This window comes from Neopelma chrysocephalum, unplaced genomic scaffold (assembly GCF_003984885.1).
Source record: "Neopelma chrysocephalum unplaced genomic scaffold, ASM398488v2 Primary Assembly neopelma1_26, whole genome shotgun sequence".
Taxonomy (NCBI): Eukaryota; Metazoa; Chordata; class Aves; order Passeriformes; family Pipridae; genus Neopelma; species Neopelma chrysocephalum.
In genome coordinates this window covers 9,622,168-9,634,624 of record NW_020897695.1, presented here as the reverse complement: position 1 = coordinate 9,634,624, position 12,457 = coordinate 9,622,168, and the positions used below count along the sequence as shown (strand labels likewise).

General features: G+C 40.2%; 1 protein-coding gene across 3 annotated transcripts in view; it reads right to left on the bottom strand.

Moving 5' to 3' along the window:
* Positions 1–1,544: 1,544 nt before the first annotated feature.
* CNOT10 (CCR4-NOT transcription complex subunit 10) overlaps positions 1,545–12,457 on the bottom strand; it is a 33,638-nt gene continuing 22,725 nt past the window's right edge. For all 3 annotated transcript variants that reach the window (XM_027675463.1, XM_027675465.1, XM_027675462.1), the window contains 7 exons: positions 12,215–12,295; positions 7,126–7,239; positions 5,622–5,752; positions 4,816–4,851; positions 4,596–4,723; positions 3,237–3,312; positions 1,545–1,835 (listed from right to left, as the gene is read on the bottom strand). In XM_027675463.1, the coding sequence (XP_027531264.1) occupies positions 1,681–1,835; positions 3,237–3,312; positions 4,596–4,723; positions 4,816–4,851; positions 5,622–5,752; positions 7,126–7,239; positions 12,215–12,295 (721 nt within the window). In that variant the 3' untranslated portion in view covers positions 1,545–1,680. The remainder of the gene's footprint in view (positions 1,836–3,236; positions 3,313–4,595; positions 4,724–4,815; positions 4,852–5,621; positions 5,753–7,125; positions 7,240–12,214; positions 12,296–12,457) is intronic.

Genomic DNA, 12,457 nt, shown 5'->3' with positions numbered 1-12,457 from the left:
AGAGATCTCCACCTATTTTTTACCGAATTTTTTTTTTTTTAATTCCTACTATTTCCAAAGCGCTTGGCCCTAACCGAGAACAGGGTGTGTGCCACCTCCTGTAGTGATAGGAAAGTTACTGAAAGAGGCAGCTACTTGGTCGTTACTCTGAAAGGCATGAAAAACAGGGAAGCCAGTTTCTAACAGGAGGGCTAGTAGCAGGTCTCAAGCTTGCTGATGTACTGCTTCCTGCAGGAGACACATCTTTGCTCATTCCACAACTTGCACATTGTTCAATACTCACTGTTCTGCTTCTGTCAGTTGTGGCTTGCTTCTTCAAGATCAAGGACACAAACCCAAGACTACCCTGCTGCCTTCCTCTGCTGCACACATCTGCACTGCCTGTTGCTAGAGACTGAGCGCAGAACTTGCAGGCCTCACGTCCCAGGTGCTGCTTGGAAAAGTGATTTTCGTGGTGGTGGCTGGAGGCAAAGTACAATGCCAGTAGCACCAGGAGATAAGGTGTTAGCTCAGCTCTATCCTGGAGATTATCAGGGCAAAGGCTCAAATAGCTGGAACAGCACAAAACAGCCCAGGAGGGAATGTGAGGAGAGGTGCTGGGCGCCAATTATCTTATGCCAATTATGTTATGCCCACATTAAGTCCCAAGGCAGGATGGCTCACTGCTTTGCCTATGCTTGCAATGAGTAACCAGAGTCCTTGATTATGCTGCTATCTTACAACCTCTTGGTTTGAGTAAAAGGCAGATTTTTATTTTTTTCCCAAGAGGTTCCTCTGCAGTAGAAACTGCATTTGAAAAAAACCCACCATAACAAACCCAACTAGAAAACAGAACACCTTTTTCTTATAGCCAAGCACTTTGCCCAAAAGAAAGATGTAATGGTGCAGGTACAGTGGAAAAGAAAACCAGGGAGAAGAAAACCAACCAAACAAAAAAAGCCAACAGGCCCCCATCCAGCTAAAGCGCAACTATTGCCCAGCACTGACAAACGCTTTGCAGGTGCTGATCCATCATTTCGGCAAACAGCCTTTTAGCTCTTGCCCCCTGTGTTGCTGCAGAGACAGGAGGAGCAGTCAGAGTCCCTCCAGTGTGAGAGGGAAGCACTGTTGAAAGGGCATTCACCTACCAGCACAGTCCCCCAGGCAAGACACCCCCCATCACACCAGTACACTCTTCCTCAGGCATCATCCACCCCCACAGCTGTAGAGGCAGCTTCATCAACAGCAGGGCCCCAACTCCCAGCTGCTGCAGGGTGGAGAGGACTGTAGCTACATCAAGTTGGGCAAAGGCCTCTTCGTTGAGGAATATCATGGCTCATAGGTGTTAAAACACAGCAGCAAACGCAACAGCTCAACTGGTCTTTCAAGAACTTTTGTTTAAGTAAATGATTTTCTCCTTCCAGTCACTTCCCTCCCCCCATTCTCTTCAAAAAGAGCTGAATTACACACTTGGTTAACCAATTCTTCTTGGTAAGTGCGTGCCACTCCCATTCAAAGCAGATACTCATCTCTCATTGTTCATGAAATAACCTTTAAAAACAAGTGGTTTTGTTTACATGTTTTATTAAAAATTTACATAAACACACTCCAGCAATTGGGGTATTCAGGTGTCCTAGGTTAAAAAAATATACAAAATCCCAAGCCCTCATGGGCACAGCAGCAGAAAGTTGAAGAACAACCTCACTTCCTTTGAACAGTAGTGAAAGCTGGCATCTGAATGGGCTGGATTGAGTGGACTGGCTGGAAAACAGGCTTTTTCCGCATGTCAGAGAGTGTTTTCACAGAGGGGAGCAGCTGGTTCCTCTTGATGATCTGCAGTGCCAGCTGCGTGTTACCTACAGGACAAATTCGATTTAAAAAAACAAAATACCATTTTATGACTTATGAATCGCTGTTCTAGGGACAGAGCTGATGAACCAGCCCTGAGCCTAGCCCACAGACTCCAGCAGTCTTCCTAGTCAGTGAAATGCTGACATGGACATGAAAAGCATTAGAAAACAGTTAACTTGAAAAAGATACTTCTGCTTGAGTCTACCTATTCTTAGCTGAAGACATCAATTTTTTACCTCAGAGCTGGAAGATGCCAGAGCACCTTCTATACTCCTGAAGGGTACCTCTTCCCTCTCCCAGCTATGTTGTTAGACTCTAGATCTCACACAACATGCCCTCACATTGTGACATTGCAGACAGTAATGCAAATGTTGAGGGTGTATATAAAACATTTTTAAAACAAGAAATCTCATTTTCAACTGTATGCATAGCCCATCAAATAAACACCAACATAAATGGAAAACCTATTCTTTGTTAAAAATTAAACCTGTACAATTTAGGAGAAAAGATGATGAGTTCTGAAGGAATATTTCTCCCTCTTACAAATACTTTTCTTTCACTGAAGTTTTAGTTTCAGAAGAGATTGTTGTCATTTATAGAACAAAAAATGTTTTCAGCCTTTTTTTGTTATATACTTAAAAGGGGGTGGGAGATGTAAATCCCACTTTCTACTCTCTTCTGCTCCATACATCTTTTAGCAGAAAGAAAGGTTTCCAAAATTCCAACTTAGAAATATCTTTGTAAGAAAAGAGGTCTCAATTCTGAATGCAAATACTCGAGTCCTCTGCCTGCCTGCAATGCAAGACAACTGAAGGAGAACAGAACATTTCACAACACTTGGATATTAAGCCCCAAGGGGCACAGATCTGCAACCATGACAGCTTCAATCAGCAGCTGCACCAGTCTGCTCACACTGCAGAATTCAGATGCAACCTTTCCAGTTTCCCATTATGTAGAGTTTTTCCCCCATATAAACACAGTGAACCTTCAAAAGGAGACATTTTGGAAGAGTGAGTTGTCAATATTACAAGCTTTCCTGCCATACTTGCTACATAGGCCTTGACATGGCTTCTTTATGAAACTGGATTGTGGTTGTCTCTTAATGGAAAGCCTTTCAAACCCTCTTTATAGTATATACTTCATCAAGGGTTTTAATAGGCTATCCAATTCTGCACAAAGTATACAAGACTTCAGGCAATGAATGTGGAGTGTGTAAGAACAGGATAGCAATAAACTGTGGAAATGAAGGTCTGGATACATGGATCCATAGTGGTCTAAAATGGAGGCAGGGCCTAAAGGGTATAATTCAAAATACTGGCACATTTCTCTGTAGAGTAGGAATAATGACTACTGCCCTCTTCCCTTTGTATCCAAAATTTAGGTTGACAGAACATTTCCAGACTTACCATTCTGTAATTCCAGATATACAGCCAGCAGGATAGCTTCTGGAGGGATCTCTTTGGGGTGGATCAGTGAAGCAGCCTTATTGAAAAAGAAGAGGATGGGGAGAAAAAGTGCTTAAGAGAAAGATCCAGCACAAAGAAAGTGTCCCTTGACAAAATTGCTACCACCATCTTAGGTAACAATTCCAAGGAAAATAATTCATTAACTAAGATCACATTTTTTCAAACTAATACACTCTATCAGGTTTAAGCACGCAAGGAGAGACCACAAGATTATCTGCATGGCAAGATTGTTTCACACTAATTATCAGGACCATCTGCTGTGTCCTTAGGTTCCTATGCATCTGTAATTCTTGGGCCAGCCTACTGTGGTTTCTTGGTGAGATAACAGGTGAAAGAAGTAACCTCTGCTCCAAAGCTCAGAATACAATAACAAGGATCATTCATTAGCTTTCCAGATACAACTATTTTTCAACTATGAAGTCAATGAATTTGTTGTAGATGCAGAGACCTATATTTTACATCCATGGGTGGCCTTGCACTCCTTTGGGCTTTACACAGGTGCTACAGAGCCTGAGCACAGATACCTGCCCCATCATAAGAAGCCTCAGGAGGAAAAAGAGCTGGACAACTGCCTTAAGTAATTGAGAGCCTCACAGAATTTGAATCTGTTCACCTACACAACTAATGTGAAGTAATTTGGAAGACTGCTATTGCTGTGTGTAGCTCAACAATGCACCCGAATAGTCTTCCTGACAGACAGGAGTGGCTGCAGAAAGAGACAAACATCATCACCGAAAGAGGTGAGTTCCAGCCATGAGAAAGACCAAGTGACATGACACAGGCGAAGTGAAGACAGCATTTCAAAAGCAGTACTTGAAAATTCTTGAGACAAGAGGGAGACAAGGAACATACTTCTAGTGGAATTGCAGTTTATTCTCACAGCCCTAAAGATAGTATCTCTGATAGTGAGTCATTAACTAACTAGGGAGAAAACTGCCTCCAAAATATAATAATTACCATTGGACCATTAAAAAATCCACAAAAAAATCCAAACAAGCAAACTCAGAAAAAGTGAAAAGGCTTCCTAGTCATATTCCCCTGTTTTGATATGACCTAAGGGGGAAAAAAGCTTCCTATGATGGTGCTGAACTTTTTACACAGTAAGTAAGAAATCTGGAAGCCTTCATTTTATGTAACTAATAGAGACTGGTTCATAAAGACAGAAGAGAGTCACCACCTCAGCAAAGTCCATAAATAAACCTGGGCTATGAAATCACCAGAATTTGCTGTGATCTAAATGGCACTTTGAAGGAAGTACATTTGTCCCTAATGCTGCCTTGAGATTTTTTTTTTTCCTACCTGATGAAGACACTTTCGAGCTTTGTCATATTCACTCCTCAAACAGTAAGCACTTCCAAGGTTAAATAACATCATTGTTCGTGCAGACGTGACCGAACTGGGGTAGCACTGTGGGGTCTGCTTGCCAGCTGTAATAAAAAAAATTTTTTTTCTTACACTTTTATTCCAAACTGGCCAAGTAAATTCTTGTATTCTGCTGAATACAGTGGCTGGTACTTACAAGATTCCATTGCCTCATTCTCTCCTTTGTCAGACCCTGCAAAAAAAAAAAAAGAAAAACCAAACCACAAAACCCATCATGTTCTGTGAGCTTTTTTAAACCTTATTACAAAAATAATACAAAGATACAAATTTGCTCCTCTCTTCACAGTCTAACATTAAAGAGGGAAAACATATCAATCTGCTCAAGAGTTTATGTCACTTAAGACTTCCTATCTTCAATGTTGCAGTTTTAGATTTGCAGATGAGTACAGTGAAGTTTAAACTGCAGACATGTCACTGAAATCAGAGCTGTTGTAGACTTCATTATATAGATGGACTCTGAAGTATTTTTCTCTTAAAGAATACACACTCCTATCAAGAAAATTAAGAAACAGATTAACTAAATTCTCCCCACTTCTATCTCTCACTAAAGTAGACTTCACTGGTACTCCAAAGCCTGGTTTTGAGACTAAAAGGCTGGAAGACACCGTACGAAGCCCACACTTAACCATAACTGCACATTTCTTAAAAGCAGCTTTCTGAAGTTCCCTTCAAACAAGCCAGAATGCTACAATATACAGTTCTATTTACGTTACAGTATTAACCACCTCATAAGAACAGGGAAAAGACACACCAAACACAAAGTAGGAACTAAAGCCAGGACACTGAAAACTCACCAACAAAAACACAAACAACCCCCCACCCTGAACAACCTACAGTCTTAAAACAAAGTGTCTTAATCATCATGATATTTGTGTCTAGAAAGTTACAGCAGTAAGGCAGTTGAAAGCATAACCAGTTGTAATGAAGTGTGGATGCATTAACCTTGATCCTGCTCATTTGAAGAGATCCCAAGGGAAACATCAGTGACATTCTCAGGATTCAAGTGAGTGATAGCATCAGATATTCTGTCTAGAGAGATGAGAGCTTCTGCTGCATACAAATGCCCAAGAAACCTACAACAGCAAAGGGTTAGGTACAAATATCAGCACAGCAATCCCCACAGTTTGTTACGCAAGACAAACTGAACGCAGTTTTTAACATGAGCACATGGAAACTATTACTTGAAACACTTGCATGGAAGTTAACTTGCTCATAAAGTATTGTCAAATACCCAGTTCTACCATTTACCGCTTTTAGGCACAGAAGCTGTAAAAAACCAAAATCTGCACCTCAGTAAAGACAATCCACGCACAGGAATTGCCATTCCACAAAGAAAGTACCTTGGTATGGGTTTATCTCAGAGAATTAAAAAAAGCCACTCCAGAGTACAGATATATCTATAATTTAAAGTGTTAAATTACTTCAGATTCAATTAAAAAAGCCTATTTTCCTGGGACCAAGACATATGGCTCTTTGTCTTTGCGAAAAAACTGTCATTTAGCATTTCTTGCATTACATAATGGTAACATAAAATTACGTGTTACCTTGCAAACTCCTCAAAAATCTTGCTTGTACAATGACTGTGCAAAAAGATGAGCTCCTGCAGTAGTCTGAAGCACAGGAGCCAATGAATTTAACTGGCACAGACCATTTTAAAAGTATGCTGCCAGCATATAAAAATAAGCAAAAGTTACCTTGCCTTCTACAAGTACATAACCAGTTTTGAAAAATATTACTACCTTAAAACCCCTGCTATATTTTACCCTGTGTATGACATAGGTATTAAATGGACAAACAAGGTTAGAAGGATGGGGCTAAAGTTGCCTTTTTTGAATTTGTAGAGCTGTATGACAACTGGTGGGTAGAAACAGAATAAGCTTTGAATATCCTTCAAAAAATACAGTGCCAAATGAGAGCTGAAGAAGAGAAACAGAAGAATGGAACCTATATAAGCAACGGTAGCAGGTGAAGTGACAGTCCTGCACACACAAGATCTGGTACCCAAGTGACTGAGCAAATCTTCCCCTCCAAGGCCGTAGTTTCATAGTGATCTTTCAACAGCATGCTGGTTTGGGCTGGTTTGCCTACTCCCAGCTGCATGTTCTTGCCCCTTGTGCTGTGCCAACACAAGCACGTGCAATCCCACAGTGAATCACAACAGAAACCTGATGGTCCTGCTGTGGCATGGGACCCAGAGCTGGAAAAATAGCAACAAAAGCAGCAATAGATTCTGAATTACATGGAATTCATACACAAAGAAGGGGATTCATGTTGCTTTGTGTCAATGGACATTTAGTCAGGGCTTCAACGAGAACAGGAGCAGGCCAAGCAATTCTTTGCATCAGATTCAGAATTGGCAAGCAACTACAGACATTTGAAGCTTCAACTCAGAATTCTCCAGCAAAAAGAACGGCTGAGAAAGAAGAAATTACCCCATCAGACTTACTTAAGAGACCCTGACAGCTTTGGTTGCTGAAGAAGTTTATCTGCGTGATTCAATGCCATAAGGTTATCCCCCAAAGCCAGAGCCACGTAAGCACTACATGCAAGTATTGAGCACCTGGAGGGAAACAGACAAAAAAAAAAGAAAAAAAAAGGGAAGGGTGAAAGACAATATGTTAAATGAAGAATTCTGTGATTCCAAATGCAGCTGTTAAATTTTCTTTCTTGTTAAGTGCTGAAGAAATAAAGCACAAACTTTCAATAATCACTTTAAGAGTTAGTGTTCATTACCTATGGGCTCAATTGTTCTACAGTATAAACCAAGGATCACCATGGTGTGCTAAATAAGATTTTGCAGTTTTGATCATAAATATCAGATTAAAATAAAGATGGGACTTCACCACGTGTCGTTTTTCTCATGGACAGTTTCCCTTTCTTACGCTGTTATTATTGTTCTGCCTTGGACTCTCATTTGTACTTCCCTGCCCTCACCTTCTGCTGCAGCAAACGGTAGCAGATTTTTAGATGTCTGCAAGGCACAACCTACAGACACAGTAGCAATCAGTTAAGCTGTAACATATTTCACTCTTCTATTGTACAATGTCTTCACAGAGGGAGACACTAAACACTAGAGAATTTGGTGTTTCCAGTTTTGTGTTCAACTGAGACCTGTAACCCGGTGCCAAGATTCTGATTGATCCATGCCATTTGTTGCTGTCACAGACTTTTTTGTCTTTCCAAAACCAAAAAATCGCTGCCAGTTCCTGTAACGAAATCTGAACTACTCACATTTTCCACCTTCAAACAATAACCCAACGTCAGGATGCAATCATTAGGCCAAGCTTCACACTTTGTAATAACTCCCCCCCTCCCCAAACACAGCACTTGGGGATATTTTCCACTTGGTAAAACATCATTCAGTGCAGGCTGCCTTGTCCTCAGGGCACAAGACTCTGTCCACAACACCCTGCTGTGAGCAGGACTCCGTTCTTCTCCAGGGAGAACAAGTGGATCCTCTGAGTGGGGTCTCATGTTGGGAGCGATGGGAGGAGAGCCTTCGCCTCTCCCGCTGGTAGGCGGGCTATTATTATGCCAACCTTCTGGCAACTGTCAAGCCCACTTTCGGTCCAGCAGTAAGTCATGTAATTCATGGCAGGACCTGGGGTGTCTTTATTCCCCTTTCCCAGGAGGCATGCTCCTTAATTATGCACAAGGAGGATAAGAAACTTCTCCAGTGTTTCTCCCTACCCCCCACTTCCTCTCCACTGTGCCCAGATGTCACATCAAATCTGAACACATACAAAAGCTTGAGAGAGGGAGAGGAAAGCTTCCCCAGCTCAAGTCCCAAACCTAAAATATTTCTGAAAGGTTGTGACTGGGGAGGGGGAATGGAACTGGGAAACAAAATCTCTGTAATAACAGCCTGCTTCTAACTAGCCTCTTTTTGTCTCTGCCTCAAGGACGCACGGTGCAAATCAGCAGAGATGCTGAGTGTCACCAGCAAAATACTCTTAGACAAGTCAGGCCCTGCAGAGTTGGTTGCTACTGCCCTTTACATCAATGTGTTTTATATTTCCCACAACTTTGTTAAAGCCTATTTTTATTTCTGAAAGTGTAAATTCAATCACAAGACATGCTCCAATCACACCATAGGCAAGTCCAGCAAAACTGAAACCTACTCCTCTGCTCTAAGGACTCGTCACTGTTAAAGCTATGTAAGAGCTGGGAAGATTCTTCAGCAACAGCCATCTAAAGAGGGAAATATCCAGGTTTTCTTCCCTGCAGTAATGTTCCTGCACACTTGGATCCATTGTTGAGTTGGCTGAACCAAATGCTCAGGAGAGCTGACAGCTAACCGGAGCAGAAGAATTGCACCACAAGGGAAAAAACAAACTAGTTTTTCACCCCGGTCAGGATTCTGACAAAACTCCACAGGTCGCCTTTGAGCACGGCAGACTTCCAGCATCACCGAGCCTCCGCATGCCCTAAATAAAACTGCCTTTGCAGTAGGAAAAAGAAAAATGTTTTTTTAAACTGCCAGATTATGTCAAACAGCCTCTTGTGTAGGTCTAGGCAACAAGATTTGTCAGCCCACACAGACTGCAAGTTTATGGAACCTGAACTCCACATCTGACTTGCCTTATTTCTCAGGAAAAGGGTGAGCCAGAGCCAATCTAGTTCTTCAAAACTTACCAAAAATGACACTTCTAAACCATTTGAGAACATCACTAACCTGAAGTAATTTCAAATACCTAACTAAGCACAACAGTGGATACAAACTATCTACTTTTTATGTTTCAACACAAGCAAACAATACAAAATACTAAGAAATACAGAATGCAGACTGTGCTTAGTCAATGGGGAAATTCAGCACCAGCAAAGGGGAGATGGGGAAGAACTACAGTGTCTGAGTGAGGAAGAAAAGCGTGTAACAGCTACAGGTGATGATCATTGTAAGCTTTCAGTATTGTGACAGGGCCAAACAGACCACTGCAACCTTTAAATGGAGAAATAAGGTGAAATTGGGTAGGTGTGGAGAAGAGATAATGCATACTGGTGGGCAGTGGTAGTTCTTACAAACTTACCTGTAAAGTAATTAGCAATGTCAGTGATGCTCTTGGAATACCATATACAATACTAGGTATATATGCTTGAAAAATATAAGTAAGCAAATAAAATAAATAAAAGATAATGATGGACTTGAAATGGCCAATGGAAGAGTCAAAGAGAAGAAAAAAAGTGTCAAATTGGATCACATGCCTTATAGCAAGGGCTTACAGATCAAATCTATTCAGGACAAAGTGGGTGATCAAATGATTCCTTTATTTCTAGCTGCTTTGAAGGGTAAATTTAACGTTCTCACACAAAGACCTTCAATCTAGGGAGAAAAAGATTACAAGAGTCTGTTGCTATCCACCTCAACTTTTATAATAAAATCCAAAAAATTTTCCAAATGTAGCACTGCGGTCTACCAGAACTCCTTTACTCTTGAAGTACCAGAACAACCCAACACTGTTAGGGTGTGCTGAAACATACACAGGCTGAGAGCAGAACAGGGAGTTGGCTTCTCAGAGGATGAGAAGCAGCAAGGAGGAGAATTGTTCAGAAGAAACTCAGAAGAAAAATCTGGAGTTTCTACTTTGAATGCATAAATTCTTAGCAATGTTTGGTGTACTCAGACTTCTGCTTGTTACTTTTAAAACCCTGCAATTGAATTACTGCTTATTATGAGAACAGTCCACTCAACAAATTCAGGCACAAGTACCAAACAACACATATGACATGTAAACTTTTTCTAGATGATATTTTTAATTTTTTAAGAACTGTTCAGGGGTAAAGTTAACTCAGTCATTTTGAACTCTTACCAGGATGCGCAACTGCGCAAAATCATGAAAAAAAGGAACTTAAGTTGCCCATTTCAGTTCTAGAAGCAATAGAGGTTTCTCAGTCCAGTGACTTAAGAGGGAAAAACTGAATTCAACAGACACTTATTCCTTAGGATAATCCTTGACAATATCCAGAATTTTTTCTTAATTTTCCCTGACTCAACAAGAATTTAAATTTTCTCACTTAGCTCCTTAGTGAGCAAGATTACAGGAACATTCCAACTATATACAATATATACATACAAGACTACTATTTGAGTGTAACATATTTTGCTTTTCACAACGATCTTCAGAAATTTAGAAACAGTTTCAGCAGAATCACTTTCTAGGGATGTCAAGTCCTCAAAATTAAACCAAAGCAAGTAGTGCAAAAAAAAAAAATCAATGCTTTTCCTTTCCTTATATGATGTTCTTGCATCAAGAAGTGTACTTCTTACTAAATTGATAGGTTTTTTCTGATATGTTGTCAGACTTCATCAGTAGATAACAAAAGCTGATAGTGAAAGAAAAGACTACGTATTAAAAAAAAAATAATCACAAAGTGACACCACGTAATTTTGACACACGGCAGCCACATTTTCAACAGTCAGGAGGAGAAAAAAAAACCACAAAAAACCCACAAACCCCACAACCAACCCACATCACTGTTTTTTTAATCTAGCGCTTTCTATTTTGGGTAGCACACTCTCGCACCACTTCAGAATAAATAATCAAGGTCTCAGTAGCATCTCCTCACAGATTCCTTCTAAAGTGCTTTTAAGTGAATACAAGTAGATTTGCTACACATAGGGAGCGAAATAAAGGTTAAGCTGGTCATTATGAAATACAAGTTACCTGGAGCTAGGCTGGAACAGAGTGTTTACTCAAGAGTTCAAGTGGGAAATTACTGTATGAAAACCAGTATATAGAAACTTAAAACAGATTTCTTTTTTCTTAACAGGTGCAAGCTTTATCGTAAGAGATTTTCAATGGGCTGGCAGCCACCTGGAATAATTAACATTGCCAGCAAATTATAATCTTTTTGTGGAAAAGTAAAGAGGTTCCAGATAATGTCATGCTTACTTAGACACATGCAAGTTACTCTGTTTGGAGAACACTATGACTGCTGAAAAAGTAGTTTAAGGATCTTTGAGAACATGAAAAAATCTACAGTCAAATTTTACCAATGTTGTTCCATGGTAAGAAAGTCAAATGCTGGGACAGAGGCATTTTTGTTTTCTATTTTATGCAAACTGCTGAAAGGAACACCATTCGCATTGGTGAAAGTAGCTATGCCGCCTTCCACTTTCGTTTTTTTTTCCCATCCAATAAGCATATAACATGGGGAATGACTTCCAAACTAGCCTTATCATAGCTTCAAAGGGAAAAGGTACCATACAATACTTTCCATCCCCTTCCACCAATGACAACAGCCATTGTCAGGGTTTAAGCTTTGTCATTTATGGATCTTGATATTAGTTTTGCCCAGTATATAGCGCCAAACTTCCAATAGTGGGATCAAACAGATTTATCTACCTCCTAAACTGAAATTCTGGATGGCTTCTACTTGTTTAGACTCAAAGCCCAGAAGAAAGGAAGCACACCCATTTGAAAAAAGATTACGCTAACAGCTACAATTCAACGTGTCAAATGCCTACAAAAAAAGCCGGGAATCACAGTTTAGGAGGAGGCTCATTTAGTGGTGAATATTTTATATTATTTACTTGCCTTAAATTCTCTAATTCCTGTTTCTTCAAAGGCGAAGAAGGAGGAGCTGCAATGAATTTGTCCCCTTCATGACTTTTATTGCTAGAATAAAAACAGTGTATTAATGATAATGAACGACTTATTATAGTAATTAATTAAAAAATTCTCAGTGTAAAAAGCATTAGTATTTATTCACTCCATTTAAAAGGACATAAATTCTGCAGCCTAAAATACAGGGAATTGAGGCTATGCAGAGACTGAGGT